We start from the raw sequence: 23,831 nt of genomic DNA on the forward strand, positions 1-23,831 counted from the left end.
TATTCTTATCTGATATAAAATGCCTAGAGTCACCTTGGAGTCAGATAGATTTAAAATCTCCAAAATAACCATATATCAAAACAAGTATGTCTCTTCAGTCAATGCTATGTATAAAAACAGCATTTGAAGATGCAAACTGTTGACCTTATTGGCATATTTGTTTCCAAACTGGGCTATGGAATAGATGACTATTATTTCTATAGCATAAGGAATTACTCTTGTGATTTATTCAGTCGGCATCAGGGCTGAATAGACTAATTTCAAAGTCTACATCTATTCAGTGGATTATGAGTCTACACAGTTTTGAACTTAGCATTTAAGGACTACACAACCTATATGGAGGAATTAGGAAAATTTCATATGACTTTCTCTAGTTGTCATCAAGGAATACTGTATTTAGATCTGAAGGAAAGTGACTTGTTATAGAAGATCCCTAATGCTGCCCTTTTGTATGTGTCAATCCCATCTTTTGCTTACACAAAAAAAAACACAAAAGAAGAATTCCACCTAGTTCATCAATGTCAGCCAAAAGAGGAAAAAAAGATGAAATACATTTGGTCAAAACCAGCATTTATGTGCTCAACAAAAACTGACAAGGATATGAAATCGTTCCTTGGCAGATAGTAGGGATATTTTACGCGCCACACTGAACATTTCTGCAATGCTTTGTGCAATCAGCCTCTGTGGGATGGAGAATTCAGATCTTATCCTTTCTCCTCTTATCAGGAACAAAGTCATTTTTATGTCATGGTCACAATTCTATAGATTTGAAAGCTATTAACAGATCCTCATATCAGATGTGTCCAGCAGTGCAGTAAGTAATATGCAAAATGAGGAAGTGCTTTCTCAGGTGGGGGGGGGGAAACAAGATTTGATAGTAGCTTCTTAGCTACTTCAGAACTTCTAAACACCCTTATCACTTCATTGCAATCATTTGACTTCTTTCTTCCTTTTTTCTTCTAATCTTTCTGTTCCAAGAAAATCTAATTCATCTCAATGCTGGGTAGATTGTGAAATAATGTAATGTACAGAGAGATTAACACTTCTGAGAAACACCTATTTAGGCCAAAGCATAGCTTCTAAATACCCTTATCACTTCATTGCAACCATTTGAAGTTTTTTTTTCTTCTAATCTTTCTGTTCCAAGAAACTCTAGTTCATCTCAACACTGGGTAAATTATGAATAGTTTAAGAGAGAGAGACAGACTGACACTTCTGAGAACCACTTATTCAGGCAAAGCATTATGGCATAAATAGAAACAACTTTTACCCAAGAAACCTTGAACTCTTGACATTATATAAAATATGAACTCTTTAAAGTGACCTTTCTAGGTTTACATTATTTTTTTTTGATAGATTGAAAACATTTCAACCACTGAGTACAAATACAAATGATAGAATATATATTATATTTATTTCTACATCACCTTTTTATACCAATCTTTAGAACACATTCAATTGTCTTGATCGACAATTATATGACTTCATTTTCCCCTCCATATTTGAGATCTGTGATAACAAAAATGTTAAGAAGGCATAGCTTTGACTGTATTTGCAACAAAAAACATATCCAAGAAACATATTTTATTTTTATTAGATTTTATTCTGCCTTCATTCTTTTATAATTAACTCCTCCTAGTTTCTCCACAACAACCATATGAGGTGGGCTAGGCTGACAGAGAATGACTGGCCCAAAGGAAGGGCTAATAGAGTCTCCTAAGTTCTAGCCTGATGCATTAACCAACTGTTTAAATAGAAAAAAATATATTTTCAGCTCTTTGGGTCAAAAAGTAAGGATGTGTGGATATTGTTCAACTCCTAACAGCATTTTCTTCTATATCCAAAGTTCCTCAAACCACTTTTTTCTATTCAGCTTATCATTATATTTTATTAGGAAACAGAGCAGCCATGAAACATGACACCCTGGTGTGAATGTTTTATACCTACCTAACAAGTCAAACAAATTTATGCAATAATTAAAAAAAACATGCAGAAATTACACGCTCACTATTTAATAAAATAGCAGTTACAAGCAGGGTGCCCCATAATTTTTTTTTTAAAAAAATACATTTTGTAATTAATACTTTGACAGTAATTTAACTGTATCTGGTGCTACGTAAGGATCCCCAGCACTACAACAGTCCAAAGAAGCAGGCTGGGTTTCAGTTTCTTTTGTATTTTGTCTACATTCTCGCAATCCAGGAACTCTCTTGAACAGAGTTTTTCAAATATGAATTAAATTCAGATTTCTCCTGTAAATTTTCCTGATATTTCATTTCTTCTTTTGCAGAACTTTCAGAATCCCTTCTTGTAGTTAGAAATGTTTGATTCTTGAAGTCATGGTTCAAAGGTGATTCTGAGAGAAAGCATTCTAGAGCTTTGTATTCTCCACTGCAAAAAGTCCCTTGACCAGCAACCTTAATTTCTGCAGTAACATTTGCTTGTTTGAAGCAGTTTTTAGGATTCAGCAATGGCAACTCGTTCTCACTGCAAGTATCTATTTTCAAAATATTGATGTCGTCCTCAGAAGATAAGTTCCCCAATATGACTTTCTGCTGAAGACAGGAAAAATGCAGATTCTAAGAATTTAAGCTTCCTTTACTAGTGAAAATGAAAATAACCATCAGCAAAGAGGATGTACATAGGAGAAAAATAAAAAAAATAAACAATTCTACTGCTGTTACTGTCCACATGGATGTGGCAACATCAGAAAGAAGAGTAACTACTCAGATGGTTGTATCCCATGAGCCGTTGCTTCTTCATTCAATCAGGCAAGCAAACTATTGATAAGATTTTTTCCCGGGAATCCCTCTGCCCTCTAATTGTTTACGTAATATGGTCATTCTTTCATGTGTTCACCAGCTTCAGTATGCAATTTAGTTAATGTGGCCAGAACAGAAGATACTGTAAGCTCACTCTTGGGTCTAAAGACAAATTGTATTTATAGAAGGAAGGCAAGATAGAGGAAGAAGAATGGGAGGTGGCAGCATCACTAAGGACAACCAATGCAAAGGTTAGGGGCTATTTTCCTAATTGCATAAGGACTAGGGAAAGTTCTGGGCCATGACAATCAATTTCTCACAGCCTGCCCAGTCCTTACCTGAGATACAGCAGGGCAACTTGCTATTACAGGACGTGGAATCTGAGGCCAGCAAATTCGTTTTATCCTGATAAAACAAAAGCAAACTGATTTAGTTCTCCAATACTTGCATTTGAAGAATGGAACCAAGAGACTTGAACTTCAGTCCCTGCTTTATGGATTTTCACAGGGTTTGGAACATTTCTATCTGATGTCTACATGAAGATTCTGGGCAAGATCAGCCATCCCTATGAGATGACATATTATCAGTATGATGACGATACTCAGCTGTATATCTCAGTCCATGTTGAGTTAAGCGATGCCACAACTTCCCTCTTTAGGCTGGAGGCTGTTAAAGTCTGGATGAGGAGCAATGAGCTGAAACTGAACCCTGGCAAAACAGACTGGTTTTGGAATTGCGTTCTTTGGTTTATAGAGAATTGTCATCTTTGATGCTGGATGAAGTTGCACTGCCCCAGATGTTCCTGGTGCTTAATCTGGGGGTTCTCCTGGGCTCACCACTCCTGTTCGAGGAGCAGGTGGCACTCATGGCTAGGCGGGCCTTTGCACAATTGTAGATTGTGCATCTATTATACCCTTTCCTGGACCAACAGCCCTGCTCAAGCTAGTCCACAGCCTAGTCACCTCTTTCGGTTAGAGACAGGAAAAATGCAGATTCTAAGAATTTAAGGTTCCTTTATTAGTGATATTAGTAATATTATTTATTATTTTGGTTTTGAATTTGGAATCTTATGTTTATAAGCCACTCTGAGTAGCTGTGAGTGAGTTGGATATCCATATAAACCTTTTTATTAAATAAACAAAGGTCCCCTTCCTTTTATTTGCTCTCCTAATTTGAAACATTTGGGATGTTTAGACTATTCTGAGGGAACTTTGGATACTTGTATTCCCTTCTTAAGTAGGGATGCAGTGGCTCAGTGGGTTAGGACACTGAGCTTGTCGATTAGAAGGTCAGCAGTTTGGCAGGTTGAATCCCAAGTGCCGCGTAACAGAGTGAACGCCTGTTACTCGTCCCAGCTTCTGCCAACCTAACAATTTGAAAGCACGTAAAAATGCAAGTAGAAAAATAGGGACAACTACAGTGGGAAGGTAACAGCGTTTCGTGCGCCTTTGGCGTCTAGTCATGCCGGCCACATGACCACGGAGATGTCCTCGGACAAGCGCTGGCTCTTCGGCTTTGAAACGGAGATGAGCACCGGCCCCTAGAGTTGGAAACGACTAGCATGCATCTGCAGGGGAACCTTTACCTTTACCTTATTCCCTTCTTGATAATATATTAAATATTACATAACATAACAGATGGATTACATCCCACGGTTCTCAAGGAACTGGCAGATGTATCTCAGAACCACTGAACTATATTTTTCAAAGATCTTGGAGCACTGGGAAACTACCAGAGGACTGGAAAAGAGCTGATGTAGTCCCTATCTTCAAAAAAGGGAGGAAAAATGGATCCAGGAAACTACAGACCTATCAGCCTGACCTCAATACCCGGGAAGATTCTGGAAAAGATAATCAAGTAATGAATCAGAGAACACCTAGAGGCAAACAAAGTCATTACCAAAAGCCAACATGGATTTGTCAAAAACAGAACATGCCAGACAAATCTTATTGCATTCTTTGACCAGGTGACAAAATTAGTGGACCAGAGGAAAGCTGTGGATATAATTTACTTGGACTTCAGTAAGGCATTTGATAAAGTAGACCACAACCTACTACTTGATATGATAGAAAAATGTGGGTTAGACAGCATCACCACCAAATGGATTTGTAGCTGGCTGACCGGCCATACTCCACGTGAGGTCCTCAATGGAACTACAACTACATGGAGGGAAGGGTGCAGTGCAGTGCCCCAGGGCTCTGTTCTGGGGCCAGTGGTCTTCAACATCTTCATCAATTATTTGGATGAGGGAATAGATGGAAAACTCATCAAATTTTCAGACGACACCAAGCAATAGCCAACACTCCAGAAGATAGGCCTAAGATATAGAAGGATCTTGACAAACTCGAACATTGGGCTCTATCTAACAAAAAGAAATTCAGTGGTGAAAAAAGTAAGGTTCTACATTTAGACAAGAAAAACCAAATGCACAGGAATAGTATAGGTGGTATCTTGCTCAATAGTAGTAACTGTGAGAGAGATCTTGGAGTCCTAAGGGACAATCATTTAACTATGAGCCAGCAGTGTGCTGCAGCTGCCAAAAAAAACCAACACAGTGCTAGGCTGCATTAACAGAGGAATAGAATCAAGATCACGTGAAGTGTTAATACCACTTTACAATGCCTTGGCAAGGGCACACTTGGAATACTGCATCCAGTTTTGGACACTATGATGTAAAAAAGATGTTGAGACTCTAGAAAGAGTACAGAGAAGAGTTACAAAGATGATCAGGGGGTTGGAGGCTAAAACATATAAGGAACGGTTGCTGGAATTGGGTATGTCTAGTTTAATGAAGAGAAGGGCGAGAGGGAACATGATAGCAGTCTTCCAATATCTCAGGGGCTGCCACAAAAAAGAGGGAGCCAAGCTATTCTCCAAAGCACCTGAAGGCAGGACAAGAAGCAATGGATGGAAACTAACCAAAGAGAGAAGCAACCTAGAACTGAGGAGAAACTTCCTGACAGTTAGAACAATTAATCAGTGGAACAACCTGCCTCCAAAAGCCGTGAATGCTTCATAAGATTGCTATATGTAATACCCTGTATTCTGGTTTGGGAAGTCCGGGGGGGAGGGAAGGGGGGAGGGTTGATGGGGAGGGGGGGTTATTATTAAAATTTTGTAAAACTTTTCAATAAAAACAACAACAACCAGTGGAACAACCTGCCTCCAGAAGCTGTGAATGCTCCAACACTGGAAGTTTTTAAGAAGAGACTGGACAGCCATTTTTTTGAAATGTTATAGGGTTTCCTGCCTGAGCAGGGGGTTGGGCTAGATGACCTCCAAGGTCCATTCCAAGTTTACTATTATGATTATGATTATAAACATAACATAACATAACATAACATAACATAACATAACATAACATAACATGACATGACATGACATGACATGACATGACATGACATAACATAACATAACATAACATAACATAACATAACATAACATAACATAACATAACATAACATAACATAACATAACAAAACAAAACAATATTATGTTTGTTTAGGTTTGGAGGAAATGTATGCAATGGTCCAACATTCTGAAGATGATCCAATAACTTCAAGGCACTGTGCCAATGAATATGGAAGGGGAGACTTCACCTGATCCCTGCTTAAGGCTAGCTCTAAAATTATCTTGTATATAACCTAAGGAACCCAATATTTGGGCAAGGGAAGTTGGATATGTGAATGCTATGCTTGGGAATATAAAGTATTGAATCATTCAAAGCTCCTTCAGTGGAAAATTGCAGCCATCTGGAGAAAAATGAAAACTTTAGATTGTGTTAAGAAGGAGTTTCATGTAACTAATGAAAGGGGGAATGGCAAAGAGGTTGGATTGCGATTTGCCAAAAGTCTTGTCACATAGCCTCAACTAAACCCAGCAATTTAAGCAACGTTCACTTCACAAAGTGAGATAGATGAAAAATAATCTCAGCACTTTCATAGATGGAAGAAAAGTAAAAAAAATAAAATGCCAACAATCTTGAACTATTGGAGACTGAGATTATGTATTAGATTATATATTAGCCAAAACAAGTACTTGTATAAATGCCTGGACCATATTATTGTTTTTTGACATTTCATTTTCAATCATTTAAAAATATACTCACATTTTATATTTTAAAGCCCACAATAGTCCAAAACTTAAGAGGCATGTCATGAATATTCCAATGAAGATAACTGCAAGGATAATGTCTGTTGTACCTAGAGAACGGGGGAAGCAAATTAAAATGTCAAATTCCAAATATTTTAGGTCAAGAGTTTCAAGTGACATTTTAGACATAGGGATCAATGAAAATGGTGGGATTGATTCCATGAGATTGCATCCAAGAAAGAGAGAAATACATATTTGTAGAGATAAGTGAGCTAAGGGTATGGCTCTAGCTTCTCCTAACTTTGAATTCTTCATCTGGTTATTGTGACTAAAATAATGTAACTTTTCTACAGAATCTTTAGAGGTCATTAAACTCTAAAAGGACCACGTTAAAAATGCTACTCTTTAATGTTTCTAGCTTTTCCAGTGGTAGAAGAAAATTGGCATTATCTCATTTTCACACAGCTAAAGTCATTGGATTCTTTCTAGTTAAAAACAACACAAACATGTCTTAAGTAAAAATGATATATGAAGAGAAAAGCTATTTGCCTTGAATAACTTACTAAGTAGCAGAGTAAAAAAAGACAGTTCACTTCCAGTTTTTCCTCCAATGATGGTGTTTGCCTTAATCCAAACTTTGTAATTGGTGATGGGTTGCAGAGACTTAAGTTTGTACTTCAGGATACTGCCATTCACAGTTTCTTCTATTAAGACATAAATGGAAGGTTAAGTGGTCATCTCACCCAGCGTAAAAGAGCTGCCATCCCTTCAAGCCTCTTTCACTGTTTCATTCATTCCAAGTGTTTTTATGCTGTTTCAGACTCTATGTGATTTATGATAAAAGGAGGAGAAAGGCCCTGAGCAATTATGCCTAAAAAATATTTCTGTAGGTCATTTCTTTTCCCTGCCTTTCATTCTGCTTTGTTTTTAACCACCACTCTCTGAAACAATTCCAAAGTATAAAGCCAATCAATAGAGAGGCAGTGTGAGCCATAGCTTTTGGCTTCCCAGCTACTAAAAAGAGCAACTCATATATCTGTTTAAAGGACAGATTAGAAAAGCATCTCGTGAGCACTTAAGTGCTGTAAGTAATATCCTATTGTGTTTACACTATAGCAGGATACTCACAACTGCTATCCCTTCAGCCATTCTTCTATGATATCTAATTGGGAGATGTTTGTGCGTGCACAGACACACATTTTTTAAAAATGATTTTATTTACACCCTGCCTTTCTACTAAATTGAGCACGATCAATAGCAATCCTTCAGGCTGGCTGATAAGACTTCTTCAGAGCTATTTTATTTCTCAATAGATATTTGCAAAATAAGATAATTCACAAAATCATCACTTACAACTAGTTATTTAACTATTGCATCACTGGGACTCCTGTCCTAAAATATTTGGAATCTGACACTTATTTTGCTTGCCCTCCCCACCCCAAGGCAGGCATAGCAGATGTTGTCCTTGCAATTATTCTCACTGGAATATTGATGTCAAGCCTATTAATTTTTGCAAACCCGGGGTGGTGGTGGATTCAGCCAGTTAGGGCTACAAAATCTGGATTTAAAAAAAACCAGTTAACCATTAGATCAGGGGTCCCCAACCCCCAATCCATGGACCAGTATCAGGCCGTGGCATGCCAGCAACCTGTTTGCACAAACAAACAAAGCCCCATCCACAGGATTCAGGCAGCACAAAAAACCACTCCCCCTCCGGTCCACGGAAAAACCTTTCCACGGAACCAGTTCCTGGTGCCCAAAAGGTTGGGGACCTCTGCATTAGATAGCAGCAAAGAGGTTCAGAAAATGAAATTAAATTGCCTGCATGATTTGCTGATTTGCTAACTTCAAAGGTGGAAATGCTATTGGTTTGCTAATATTGTGTACTTGAACAAAGTGACAAATGAGGCACTTTCACAAAGCACTGAGGTACTCCAGCATTGATTCTGTATTTCTGCATCATGATCTGAATTTGACAGCTGAACTTATCTTTTTCTGACTTAACTATGATATAATTGTTTATAACGAAGCTCCCTTTCTACTCTCCTCAAGTCATTGCAGTAGCATGCAACCATATTGCATCTATTATAAATACTGTGAGCCATCAAAAACCTTTCATTTTGAATGGACAAGGGTATCCTAGTCTAACCTAGTAGATTTAACTAATGACAGCCTCCTCCTATAATTATTTTTTATGGGCAGTGTAATGTATTGGGGTTTTTTGTTTGTACTGATTCACATGTCTGTTTAAATGCTGCTTAATGGTTACTCAATAGTGTCTATGTAACAGCTACAGACCAAGCCAGACTTATTGTCTCCAGGAATATCATTGGTTGATTTGGGGTGGGAAGGGGTTCCTTTAAACCTATTGGCTGCCACCTAGTGGCCAACCGTATAAGTAGCTGCGCAGCACCCACTGTTTCAGTTCTGTTCTGCTTGACTAAAATAAAGCATGTTTCTGTTTGGAACCTTCTGTTTCATTTATTGCCTGCAAAGAACCAGCTACACAACACTGGCAATGAAGGTGGGATGCTGCTTCTTCGTAAGAGCCTGAAGTCACTAGGGGGTGAGACCAGCACAGTGCCTGGTAGGGACAGCGTTCCCCTCCCTCGGTCTGCCTAGCAAGCCATGCTGGAGACCACCCCACCCTGAGGATCAGTCCCTGGGCCTACGAAGAAGCCAGCAGCACGAGGCAATGCAAGACATGAGCCGCAAAGACTTCTCACCATGTTGAAGGTTGGAAAGCTCAAAGAATTCAATGTTACGCACCCGGAGAGATGGTTGTCCTACATTTCAAGGGTAGAGAACTACCTCTGGGCAAATCAAGTCACTGAAGATGGTCCGAAGGCTGCAACACTCCTCTCTGTGTGCAGACCTGCAATGTTCGACATCGCTGAGAACTTAGTCACACCGGCCCAGCTGGAGTCTGTTACTTATGTTGACCTGAAGAAACGGCTCGGTGGCCATTTTCAACCAAAGCTATCAGTGATAGCATGGAGGCATGCATTCAAACAGTGAGAACAACAACCTGGCGAGACGGCCACAGAGTTCATCGCAGCATTGAGACAAGCATCGCGTCTTTGTCAATTCATGGACTGGGAAGAAAGACTGCAAGATCGACTTGTCTGTGGACTCAGTAGTAGAGAGCTCCAACAAAAACTTTTTGCGAAGAAGACTCTCTCGCTACAAGAAGCTTTGAAAGAGGTCATGGCAGATAAAGCCACCACCGGGGTCGTGAAGGTGTTGCGGCCCACCAAAAGCACACCATATGAAGAAGCCATCCACCACGAGGACGCCGAACAAAGAGAATACATCGACTCTGACCACCAAGTTGACAAGATTCAATGGCACCAAGACAAGGAACAGAGACCCCTTTACAAGGCAGTTCTCTTTTTCGATGTTTGGGCTGTGGCGGCCGCCACCAACGAGCAGACTGCAAATTCATGACAGCCACATGTCAGGCCTGTGGGAAATCCGGCCACATTGCAGCCATCTGTAGAGGTCACCAGAAGGACCGCCAACCGGATGCGCTGTTCAGGAGAGGTACCGGGGGCCCCGGGCAGCATAGAGTAGGGTTCTGCTCCAGCTGCAGGAGTGTCTGCCACACAGGAGCTCTCTGCCCTCTTAAACAAAAACTTTAACTACAAGTCGAGCTGCAAGGTGTTCCTTGCAGGATGGAACTGGACACTGGTTCAGCTGTCTCCATTATTTCACTTGAGACTTTCCGGTTCGTGTGCAGCCGCAGCAAGAGATAGGCCAAGCTTCGGCCGTCTGACATTATTTTAACAGACTTCCAGAATTCCCAAGTAATCATCAAGGGTGAGGCCACTGTGGCTGTACATTTCAAGGGGTTTTGGGGCCCCCTAGATGTCATTGTGGTGGAGGGCCAGAGAACAAGCCTCATTGGGCTTGATTGGTTTGATGCACTGGGCATTCAAGTGACCAGAATTCACCAGACACAATCGGCGAACTATACAAAGAATTTGCAGATTTTTTTGACACAAGCCTGGGAGAGCACAAGGGCCCTCCGATAGCCTTTAAACTTGATCCCTCCGTAACCCCAATTAGAGTTAAGCCCTGTCGCGTGCCTTTTGCCTTAAAGAACAAAATCAATGCAGAGCTGGACAAGCTAGTCAGTCAGGGGGTACTACAGCCCGTAGATGGGGGGGAGTGGGAAACTCCTATTGTTACACTACTTAAGGCCAATGGGGAGATCAGGATTTGTGCTGATTACAAGTGCACCATTAACCGGGCACTGCAGCAGCACGCGTACCCGGTGCCAGTCGTTAGCCACATATTGGCATCACTGCAAGGGGGTAGCATGTTTGCTAAGTTAGATTTGGCACAGATCTAACAGCAGTTACCAGTGGATGAGGTCACAGTGGCTGCACAAACAATTGTGACACATAAGGTGGCTTTTAAGGTCAAGCGCCTCCAGTTCAAAGTTAGCGTAGCCCCAGGGATCTTCCAGGGAGTCATGGAGCATATGCTCAAGGGTATTCCAGGGGTCTGCCCCTATTTTGATGTACTCATTGCTGGAGAGTCCATTGAGGTCCTGGCAAGGTGGCTCAAAGCCATCCTTCAGCAGTTCCGCATAGCGGGACTCAAGCTGAGGAGGGACAAATGCAAAATTGGGGTCCCTTCCACTGAATTCCTGGGGTTCCATATCGATGCTGAAGGTATCCATCCTGCAGAGTCAAAACTGCAGGCAATTCAGCTGGCACCAAGCCCCAGATCTAAAGGAGAGCTCCAGGCATTCCTGGGCCTCCTAAATTTTTACCATGCATTCCTTCCAAACAAGGCCGCAGTGGCAGAGCCGTTACACCGGCTCTTAGACAAGAACACCCCATGAAAGTGGACCAAGGTCCAGGAAAACAGTTTTAAGGCAGTAAAATCACTACTGTCCTCAAATTCAGTGCTCACGCACTTTAATGAAAACTTGCCAGTTTGTATTGCATGTGACGCATCCCCTTATGGGGTGGGGGCTGTACTAAGCCATTTGTCAGATGATGGGACTCAGTCCTCTATTGCTTACTATTCAAGGACCTTGTCCTCGGCTGAGCGCAATTATGCTCAGATTGACAGAGGCTTTGGCCATCGTGGCCGGGATTAAAAAATTCCACCACTATTTATACGGCCACAAATTCATGGTCTTCACTGACCACAACCCATTGCTGGGACTTTTTATCACAGACAGGCAGACGCCTCAAATACTTTCCCCCAGAATGTTAAAGTAGTCCATTTTTATGTCAGCCTACAGCTACAGGCTGATCCACAAACCTGGCAAAGACATGGGCCACGCAGACGGCCTTAGCAGGTTGCCATTGTTACACGTGGAGCCAGACCCGGCTCCAGCCGCTTGTATCTTGTCCATTCAAGATTTGCCAGAACTTCCTCTCCATGCAGGGGATGTCACTACGGAAACAGCAGCAGAAAATTTTAAGCAGGGTGCTGTCCTGGGTTCACACCAGATGGCTGGAAAATAGCCCTTAACCAGAGTCCAGAGCTATTTCACACATAGACATGAACTGTCCTGTGCGCTCCCACAGAGAGGGCCTCCTCAGGATGCTGTCAGTCAGGGAATGTTGACTGGCGGCCCCCAGGGGGAGAGCATTCTCTGTGGGCGCACCTGCCCTCTGGAATCAGCTCCCTGTTGAGCTCCAGATGGCTCCCGACCTTCGCTCTTTCCGCTGCGACCTGAAGACTTGGCTATTTGAACTTGCCGGCCTGGACTGAGGGACTGGGATTTTAGATCTTAAATTTAAAAAAATTTAAATTTTAGAATGTGTTTTATTGTTTAGGGCTATTTGGTTTAATTTCATTTTAATTTTTGTATATTATCTGTTGTTCATAGTGTTTAATTGCCCTGTACACCGCCCCGAGTCCCTTGGGAGAGGGGCGGTATATAAATCCAAATAAATAAATAAATAAATAAATAAATAAATAAATAAATAAATAAATAAATAAATAAATAAATAAATGGTGCATTCTTTGGGGAAGCAGGGTTATTGTTCCCAGTTCATTAAGGCACAGAGTGCTCCAGTCTCTGCATGAGGGCCATCCTGGTATCGTCTGGATGAAGGCGCTGGCATGGAGCTACCTTTGGTGGCCAGGGTTAGATAAGGCTATCGAAGCCCAAGTACACAGGTGTTACACATGTCAACAGTCCAGACCAGAGATGGCGCAGGCCCCTGTCCACCGATGGGAGGAGACTCATACACCATGGTCAAGGATTCACACTGACTTCACTGGGCCCTTTCAGGGACAGCTGTTTTTGATAGTGGTCAACAGCCACTCTAAATGGTTGGAAGTAATTCCTATAACCACTATGACTACTGCTAGGACCATCCAGCTGCTTAGGAAGCTTTTTGCTACACATGGGCTGCTGGACGTCTTAGTCTCAGACAACGGGACCCAGTTCACAGCGTCTGAATTTCAGGCCTTCTTGAGGGCCAACCTCATAAGGCATGCAACGTTGGCTCCTTTTCACCCCTCTACTAACGGGCAGGCAGAACGCATGGTGCATATGACAGAGTCACTAAAACACATAGTTTCAGGGGATTGGCACCATAGGCTAGCTAATTTCTTGCTATGCCAGCACACTATGCCATGCACAGCCACAGGCAAAAACCCAGCAGAGCTCCGCTGGGGAAGAAGACTGATCACGAAACTGGACAGGTTGCATCCTGACTGAGTAGCAGCAGACACCGCACACCCAAAGGCACCAAGGGGGTTGCAAGTGGGTGATTGGGTGTGGGCTCAGAACTACAGGCATGGGGCTTTGTGGGTGCCCACTAAAACTGTTAAGATCTCAGGACCCCTCTCCTACAAGGTGGTCCTGGAAGGGGGGGCGAGTCATTTGCCGATATATTGATCAGTTGCAACGGCGGTTTGTTGAACAGTCACTAACCAAGGACTCCTCAGTAGGTCCGCAACAAGAGCCGTTAACCAGCAGTCTCACAGAGCAGTTCAAACACTCTGAGGATTCCTTCAGACCTTACAATGGGGAGGTGGCCATAGATGGACACAGTCCGGAAGTTCAAATTGGGTCTCCAGATGGGGAAGGAGAACCCGAATTGTGCAGCAGCTCTGCTGACCCAGTTATTCCATTGGACTTTGGTTTGGGCCGACCAGGTATGGTCAGCCAAAGGAATTCGAGTCAATTTGACTCACTTGAACACAAGAGTCCTGGTCTACCCAGCCCGGCCAGCAAGCAGGAAGACCAGGAGTTTCCCAGAACACCCAGGCGTTCTGAGCGGTTTCTTAGACCACCAAAATATCTTCAAGATTATGTTAGTAAATAATGTGTGTACATTCTAGGGGGGAGGGGTGTAACGTATTGGGGGTTTTTTGCTTCTACTGATACACGTGTCTGTTTAAATGCTCCTTAACAGTTACTCAATGGTGTGTCTGTGTAACAGCTACGGACTAAGCCAGACTTGTTGTCTCCAGGAATATCATTGGTTGATTTGGGCGGGAATGGGTTCCTTTAAACCTATTGGCCACCACCTAGTGGCCAACCGTATAAGTAGCTGCGCAGCAGCCACTGTTTCAGTTCTGTTCTGCTTGACTCCAATAAAGCATGTTTCTGTTTGGAACCCTTCCGTCTTGCTTATTGCCTGCAAAGAACCAGCTACACAACAGGGAGCCCTTGGGAAAAGCAGCTAAGCAATAGGGTAAAATAATGCCACAACTATACATCATTCTATAATGACATTATTATAAAGCCAAGGGTCTGTGGAAATTCTCAGTCATCCAGGTCATGGCTATCCCAAAAAACAGGGTCCAGTTGTCTTTTGAAAAAGCACTTTGGAGATAGAAAGCTAGGTATTTTTCAGCAGAGGTACTCAGTTTGCCATTTAGAATAAACTAGGACCATCCTTTAGTAACAACAAACACCTTTCCTACAAGCTTTAGAAAAAGTTTAGGAAACCAAAGTTAACAGGAAATATATTAAAGAAGCAAAGAACATAAGACCAAAAAGAATTGGAAGAAGCTGACTCAGATTATTCCAGGCTGTGATGTACCCTAATGGGGTACGTGTACAGCCTCTTTTGCCTTATGCTCAGTAGAGATGAGAAAGCAGAGTGTGTCTCTAGGACAGATTTAGGATTAAATAGTTGTACAAAGATAGCTAGATGACTTGAACACACACAGACAGACAGACAGACAGACAGACAGACAGACAGAGGCAAAGACAGAGATACTAAGAGAAATGATTTTAAAACACTTAGCACCAAGTTTAAATAAAGGCTATCTCAGACAAAGGAAGCAGACCTCTGAAGTTAAAGCATTGGCAATGGCTGTTCTTTTGTTTCAGTTTGCATACATACCCAGTTGTTGGTTGTCTGTTTTATATATTATAGTATAGTTAATAATCACACCATTCCTTTCTGATTTTGGAATTTCTTTCCATTTTATGGTGGCATAATCTTTACCAACATTTTCCAGTTCAGGGTGAGGACCACTAGATGGGACTAAATCATACAGAATAACTTTTAACAGTTTCAAAATATCTTAGCAGTTAATTAGGAAATAGTTCTTCCAACAAAAATGCCCATGGCAAGCAACAGAGTTTTGATACTTTGGAAATGCTATGTACCACATATATACAGAACAACATAGGCCACTGGCCTAGGAAGATAATACTAATATATATAAAAACAGATTAAAATGGAAAATTTAGGAAAATTCTTGCCTTAAAGGTGGCTGATACTAACATGTGACAGTTAAGTCTCATATATGATGGAGGTAACCGTTTTGTTTGGATGCTATTGCCCACCAAAGCTTTTGCTCAGTGACCCTCTACTATTTTCAAAGAGGTAAGCAAGTTCAGACTTCCTTTGAATTTGTTAATCCATTATTATAAATTGGAAAAAGACATTTCTGCGGAACAACATATCCATGCAAGCTTCTTAGCTAAAGCTGTTATGAATTCACTCCCTCTCAGTCGAGAACCACTGTTTATACGTACCATCTTCATGGAAGTAGATACTGACGGAACTGGGCTTTTGTATTTCATCTTTACACAAAGGGTATACTGAAAAATTATAGCATTTACATTTTTTAAAGATTCCTGGAAGAAAACAAAAGTAATAGAATATTATCCTTCTTTCAAGGTTACTAGCAAGAATCCTATTAATTGGTCCTTTCACACTACACTGCCAAGAAAGGCAGAAAAGTAAAACATGAAAATGAAGGCTTCAAACTCTTGGTAGAGACTTTACCCTTGTACTGTGCTTAGTATGTATTTCCAAATCCAGGAGTCATCCACGGGGGTGGGGTGGGTGGGGGGGCGGTGTCAAAATGGCAGCCATGGACTGTGTAATTAAAGCCATAGTGTTTTTACACATGCTATAAAATGTGCCGTAGATATTTTTGACCTCTCCTGCCCACCCCCTGTTGCACTTTGTCTCTTTATTTCACCTGTCACACAGATAAGTTAACATACCAATCTAGCATAAAAATGCTTTACACATATTCATTTCCCTGCTGGACATGGTGGAACTAGAATATGCAACGTGAATCAAGATGAACAAGCAGTTTCCAAGAAGAATCTTCTAAACTAGATTGCTACATTTAGGACTAACTTTATATTCTTACTAATTCTATTCATATGAATATACCCTGCATATTTTCCAAAATCTACCACAGCACCAAGCAGCATGTAAGCAGAAATCTCTTAAATCATATGTGGAAGGCTAAAATCTTTAAGCACAAAAAAGCCTTCTAAAGTAGCTGCAATTAAACCAAAAGCATTTAACATTGAGATAAAACCAGGTCAAAAGCTTCTATTATTAGTTTCTGAAGAATCAACAACAGCATGGGAAGGTTCTTCCTCTATCTGTTCCCTGGAACTAATTAAGAACAATGTTCACAGGGGGAAATGAACCCGGAGCCAAAAAGGCTATCAAGAGACTCAGAGAGTCTTTTTCTTTTTGATTGATTTTTTAAGCCACTTTTGGAACTCCAGAACTATCTTGGCAGAGGAGCAGAACATAATTACATGAAGCAATACATTCAAAACAGCCATTTCTTTATGCCAAAAGTGTTGTGTGCCTACTGAATTGCATAACTCAGTTTAAGCAGCAATGGAGGACAATCTGGTCAATCTTCAGAATATAGTAAAGGTAAAGGTAAAGGTTCCCCCGCACGTCTGTGATAGTCGTTTCAAACTCTAGGGGCCGGTGCTCATCTCCGTTTCAAAGCCAAAGAGCCAGCGCTTGTCCAAGGACGTCTCCGTGGTCAGGTGCTGGTTATCACCTATAAAGCCCTACATGGCCTGGGTCCGGGATATTTGAGGGAACACCTGCTGCCGGCATCAAACGCCCTTGGCCCAGTGCGCTCCCACAGGGAGGGTCTGCTCAGGGTTCCGCCGGTGAGAGATTGCCGGCGGGTGACACCCAGGGATAGGGCCTTCTCAGTGGGAGCGCCTGCCCTCTGGAACCAGCTGCTGGTGGAGCTGAGGACTGCCCCTGACCTCCGATCATTCCGCCGGGGCCTGAAGACCTGGCTCTTTGAGCTCCCGGGCCCAGGCTGAGGAGAAAATTTTAACTGGGGTTTTTAAGTGTACAGGGTGAATTTAATATTTTTAAACTGGTTTTTAGCTTTTGTATGTTTTGATTTTTAATTCCCTGTAAACCGCCCTGAGTCCTCAGGGAAAGGGCGGTATACAAATGTAATAAAATAAATAAAATAAATAAATAAATGTGGCCGGCATGACTAGAGGCCAGAGGTGCACGGAACGCTGTTACCTTCCCACCATAGTGGTCCCTATTTTTCTACTTGCATTTTTTACGTGCTTTCAAACTGCTAGGTTGGCAGAAGCTGGGATGAGTAATAGGCGCTCACTCTGTTATGCGGCACTCGGGATTCGACCCGCTAAACTGCCAACCTTCTGATCGACAAGCTTAGCATCCTAACCCACTGAGCCACTGCGTCCCTCTCAGTACTTCAGAATAATAGAGTTGGAAGGGAGCTTGGAAGTCTTCTAATCCAACTCCCTGCTAAAGCATTCCTGACAAATGGCTGTCCAGTCTCTTCTTAAAAGCTTCCAGGGATTGGAGCATCCACAATCCCTGAAGGCAAGCCATTCCACTGGTTAATTGTTCTCACTGTTAGGAAATTTCTCCTTAGTTCTAAGGTGCTTCTCTCCTTGATTAGTTCCCATCCATTGTTTCTTGTCTTGCCTTCTGGTGCTTTGGAAAATAAATAGACCCCCTCGTCCTTGCGGCAGCCTCTCAAATATTGGAACACTGCTATCATGTCACCCCTAGTCCTTCTTTTCATTAGACTAAAAAGGTAAAGGTAAAGGTTCCCCCGCACATGTGTGCTAGTCATTTCCGACTCTAGGGGCCGGTGCTCATCTCCGTTTCAAAGCCGAAGAGCCAGCGCTTGTCCGAGGACGTCTCCGTGGTCATGTGGCCATCATGACTAGATGCCAAAGGCACCTGGAACGCTGTTACCTTCCCACCGTAGTGGTCCCTATTTTTCTACTTGCTTTTTTACGTGCTTTCGAACTGCTAGGTTGGCAGAAGCTGGGACGAGTAACAGGCGCTCACTCTGCTACGCGGCACTCGGGATTCGACCCGCCAAACTGCCGACCTTCTGATCGACAAGCTCAGCATCCTAACCCACTGAGCCACCGCGTCTAGACATACCCAATTCCTGCAACTGTTCATCAATTTTAGCCTTCAGCCCTCTAATCATCTTTGTTGCTCTTTGTTCTTCTTTTCTGAACAATCATTTGCTGTAATGGAATGTGAGAATGACCTTAGGAAATGGAGTGATGAGACGCTATCTAGGGAATTGTCAAATAAGAGGGAACATAGCCCACTGCTGCATAATGGGCACAGCAAGAGGATCAGGTGGAATTCTCCCTAAGTTATCAGGCTGTAAAGGTGACAGCGGGAGAACTATACTTCCAGACTTGCAAAATTTGTTAATGTAGGTTTATAATAAGGTAGAATTAGCTTATTTGCCCACTGGTTAAGAGAAAGGGGGAAGCAAAGGAAGATGGATTGCAACTGACAAGTTTATTAAGAAATTTAAGAAACAAAAGGCAAAATATAAGGTAGAGGAAGGACGTGGTGAAAGTAAAGATGGGTTGCAAATATAGAGATGCATTCTGGTGTAAATTAGACTTAACTATATTTATTTTCATTTTTCTTATGTCATGCCTTTAACTTCTTCAACTTAATATTTCTTACTCCTCTGTGCTTGGCCTAAACTTGCTTGCTCTTTAAAAAAGGAGTAGCACAGTGATACATGTGTACATTAAAGGTAAAGGTAAAGGTTCCCCGCACATGCGTGCTAGTCGTTTCCAACTCTAGAGGCTAGTGCTCATCTCCGTTTCAAAGCCGAAGAGCCAGCGCTTGTCCGAGGATGTCTCCGTGGTCATGTGGCCGGCATGACTAGACGCCAAAGGTGCACGGAACGCTGTTACCTTCCCACCGTAGTGGTCCCTATTTTTCTACTTGCATTTTTACGTGCTTTCAAACTGCTAGGTTGGCAGAAGCTGGGACGAGTAACAGGCGCTCACTCTGTTACGCGGCACTCGGGATTTGACCCGCCAAACTGCCGACCATCTGATCGACAAGCTCAGCATCCTAACCCACTGAGCCACCACGTCCCTTATGTGTACATTGCTAATCCCCAAATTAATCTTTCAATGGCTTACAATCTTTAGTAATAGAAAAACAAGGAGGGAAGATAAGACATAATTGAAAAGTATATAAATAAAAAGACAATACTTAAAAGCACTACCACCCATAGTATGTGCAATTAGCCTTAAAATCATACCTTTGGGGGAAGTCCATTCTGTGGTATTTCTTATCCTATGCCAAGATCGCTTGTATGGGTTTTCCTCCAACTCATACCATTCGATAAGATAACCATTTATTTCTGAATCTGCTAAATCCCATTTCAAAAGCATTTCCTCATTTAAAGCATAAGCCTTCAGATGAAGAATTTTTGGTTCTATGAGAATAATTGCCCAAGTTAACTAGGTTGAGTAAATGCCAGCAATTTAAAACTGCAACTGGCAATGCATGGCAGTGGTTATTTACAGCAAACAGAAACAGAAAACTATAGCATGGTAATACACATACACACACACACACACACACACACACACACACACACACACACACACGGTAATAGCTAGCTAACGAGCTAGCATGGTTTTATATAGTTAGATAGAGGGAGGGAGGGAGGGAGGGAGGGAGGGAGGGAGAGAGAGAGAGAGAGAGAGAATTTCACCATTTCCTTACAGAAAACATGGCAACTCAAATTGGAACACAGGTAGTCCTTGACTTAGGATCACAACTGAACCCAAAATTTCTATTGCTCAGTGAAACATTTCTGAAGTGAATTTTGAACACACACACATACATATTCATCTACGTAACAAAGTTAAGAGCCATTTTCACCTAACAACCACTTGTTATTTCTTCTTTAAAAAGATACCTTTAGATTGGATTTTAGAGTGGAGGAAGCATATATAACTGTAGCAACAAATTTATTTGATAATATTCTTCTTGATAAGAATCCATATATTTAGCAAGCCTTTCCAAAGTCCATGGAGATGCTCAGTCATCCCAGTCATGATTGTCTCAAAGGTGATTTTTGTTAAAATGGTAGGTAAAATGAGGACCCAGATTGTTGGGGGCAATAAGATGACTTTGTAATAATGCCGCTTGGGGGGGCGAAAGCCCTAATAAGCAGGCATATACATAGAATGAAGGCTATTGCTAAGCACATTGTGCTTTAGACTGTAAGCCACCCTGAGTCTTCGGAGAAGGGCGGGATATATATGGGATTAAAATAAATAAAAATAAATAAAAAATAAACAATAACAACTCAAAAGCACTTTCTTATTCTGTGTGTGTGTGTGTGTGTGTGTGTGTGTGTGTGTGTTGTATACAGTATTTGCATAAACTTACTCATTGTTTTTTCATGTTTTGATGATGGAACTCTAATAGTAGCTTCAGGAGAATCTCCAGCACTGTTATGAGCAATAAAACTGATATTGTAGGCGTCCTCCATCAGGCTGAGAATGACTGGCTCTTTCTGATTGTATTTTTTTTCGAAAGTAATGTTGCTGTTTTCTGCAATGTATCTTACTGTATAGCCAGTTATGATTCCTGAAGATGGGAATTCTTCATTTACCTGGTCAGTTTAAAGTAGCAATTAAGAAGAACAAATGGTTAAACATGTATATGACTGGACTCCTCAAAACCTAATGCATGAAAAATAAAATTGTAAAGCAGCACTTGAAAAGTATGTACATGTTAGCTGCAGAGTTATTCATAGTTCCAGGCAATTTTGCACCACAGAAATGTGCAAATGATTAAAACACATTTAAGCAATTAAAACAGAACTGTTAAAATCTAAATAGTTAAGCAGCATAAATTAAAAGGCAAACATGGGATATTTTTTTTCTCACTCCAATCTGGTTTCCATATTGACTCTTCTTGTTAGCAGGTTGCAAAAGAGGGTCACATGACAGGGGACACTGTAACTGTTATCAGTATGAACCAGTTGCCTATCATCCAAATTTTGATCATCTGACTATGGGGAGGTTGCAATGGTAGTGTGAAAAATGGTCATAAGTCCCTTTTTTCATTCCCATTGCAACTTCAAATGGTCACTAAATGAATACTTTAGCTCAAACACTACCTGTTATTGTTATTTAAACAATGTTGGGAATATCAGCATTTCATTTTAAGAAATTGTAATAACCAGGATTCCTAACCTTCTGATATCAGACTCAAGAAGCAGAGAAGAACTTTGAACACCATATATGTGTGTGTGTGTGTGTGTATTATATACACATTCATAAAAAGAAACTGGAATTTTTAAATGTCCTGATATTTGTTTACCTTCCACAAAAGGCGCACCCTTTTTTCATTAGGATGAAAAGTTTCAATTACTCTCCATAAGTCTACTTTCAAAGGGGCTGTTAAGAATAAATGAAACAAAATTTTAAAATATGAAAACAAAATGCATAAATAGATCACTTGGACAGGCATCACTCCCTTCTGTAGGTTAAGTAATGGTTAGTCTTCTCTAACAGCAAACAGACACTGGACTTAACAAGAACACAATGACACCCAATTCTTCCTCATCTTTTCTAAGGCTCCAGTTTCAGCTGTATTCTAGTAACTGGATATGTCAGGCCATCATGACTAGCTAGAAATACTTAATCCAATTAAAAGAGATATCAACTGTAACCATACTATCAAAGAACCTCTAGGCATGCAGTATATGTTAAAAATAAGCGGAATTTTCTTTCAATATCAGTGTGAGCCGTTCAAGGTAGCCAGATCAAGAAACAAGACACCAGAAAAAAGACTAAAATTCTACTTTACTGATAAACTTTAAAAAAAAAACCACCCAGGATATTGAAAACTAGTGGATCTCTCCTTTCATACTAGGAAGAATCAAGGCACAGCCATTTTAAGTCTCTTTCTCACGATTTTTTTTTGTTTTCCCATACTAAGCCCATGTTCTGTTAATGGTGTTTGCATATTTTCTCCAAGGTCATATTTGTGCCACTCTGCTATTTAACATAGAACTGTGTCTATCACCAGCCAAACAAGTTGCTCTAATGTCAACTGGGAAGAAATGTGTATGAAAGAAGCATCTCAACACAGATTCCACAACATTATCCACAATTCCATTTGTGGCTGGAATGTGCACTTACAAAAAACAAAAGCCATGTGCACTATTTATTATTTCTGTATTTATATTTCATCATTTTCAACTGCCTGTCTCCCTTAAATTATATTTTCCTCAACTAAAACCCAGCTAAATTAAATGAGCCCCACTATATAAGTATGGTGCAAACAATATATGTGCCATTATTTGTGTGGCTTTTCATATAAAGGGTTTTATTTATTTATTCATTCATTCATTTATTTAAAACATTTATACAGCCACCTATCTTTTAACCAATTCTGGGTGGCTCCCAAGAAAAGTTAAAACAATATATAAAATCATATTGAAAGTATAAAACCAAACACATTAAAAAGTTAAAACCAATGAAGACCTGGCATCAAGTCAAACATCTAATGGGTGCAATTATCCAATCTTTTCCCATGCATTTTGGGGGCAAAGCCAGATCCTCAAAGCTTCACAGATAGGGGCCTGCTGAACTTCCAGGGGATGAATGTTCCATAGGGCAGGAGTAGCCATGGAAAGGCACGCTACACAGCTCCCATCACATGGCAATATTTAGGAGAAGGGACTAGAACCATGCCCACCCTATCCAACCTGATAGGACACATAGATGGTGGTCCCAAAGATAACCTGGTCCTGTGCCACATAAAGCTTTGAAGGTGATGACAAACACCTCGAATTGCACCTGGAAAGAACCTGGAAGCCAATGCTGCTCACGTAACTGAGGTTTTACATGGACAAATTTAGGGGCCCCCATTACGGTGCCCGCTGCTGCATCCTAGACCAGTTGAATTTTCTGGGTGGTCTTCAAGGGCATCCCTATGCAGAGTGCATTACAGTAATCCAAAGAGTGATAGACCAAAGCATGAGTGACAGTTCTACCTTTAACCTTTATTAACCATGACTAGAGATGTTTAAATCTGCAAATAAAATCTCTATGCCAGACTTAGCTATGTTGTTCTTACCTTGTTCTTCTGTTCTGCTTGTTACTTTGTTGCTCCATTCACTCCAGGGGCTTGACTCATGGGACTCATTAATCCTACACCGAACAGCAACTGTATAATTGGTAAAATTCCATAGGCCAGTGAGATTTGCAGTTTGATTTCTGACAAAATGTTTGATCGGGATACTGATGTTTGCCTAAAAATAAACATAACTGTTGTTTCAATTACCGTGGTAAAAGAATAAATTCAAAATTGTAAATAAGGATTATCATACATCCAGATTTCCCTAGACACAGCTTCTTTTCAGTTTATGAAAGCTCAGTCCAGTTGGGAATAGAAAATATTGTGTTTA

The 23,831-nt window shown here is 41.1% G+C and overlaps 1 protein-coding gene across 1 annotated transcript; it reads right to left on the bottom strand.

Annotated features, from left to right (window-relative positions):
- Positions 1 to 1,005: 1,005 nt before the first annotated feature.
- Positions 1,006 to 23,523, bottom strand: LOC310636451 (interleukin-31 receptor subunit alpha-like). Its single transcript, XM_083356306.1, has 10 exons — positions 23,501 to 23,523; positions 21,737 to 21,813; positions 20,798 to 21,023; positions 19,656 to 19,832; positions 15,829 to 15,930; positions 15,188 to 15,331; positions 7,418 to 7,558; positions 6,871 to 6,964; positions 3,101 to 3,167; positions 1,006 to 2,552 (listed from the first exon to the last, which is right to left on the bottom strand). The coding sequence occupies exons 3-10, from the start codon at positions 20,898 to 20,900 to the stop codon at positions 2,184 to 2,186; spliced, it is 1,197 nt and encodes a 398-aa protein (XP_083212432.1). The 5' UTR covers positions 20,901 to 21,023; positions 21,737 to 21,813; positions 23,501 to 23,523; the 3' UTR covers positions 1,006 to 2,183.
- Between the last annotated feature and the right edge of the window lie 308 nt (positions 23,524 to 23,831).

This window comes from Vipera ursinii (genome assembly GCF_947247035.1).
Source record: "Vipera ursinii genome assembly, chromosome: 2".
NCBI classification, from domain to species: domain Eukaryota; kingdom Metazoa; phylum Chordata; class Lepidosauria; order Squamata; family Viperidae; genus Vipera; species Vipera ursinii.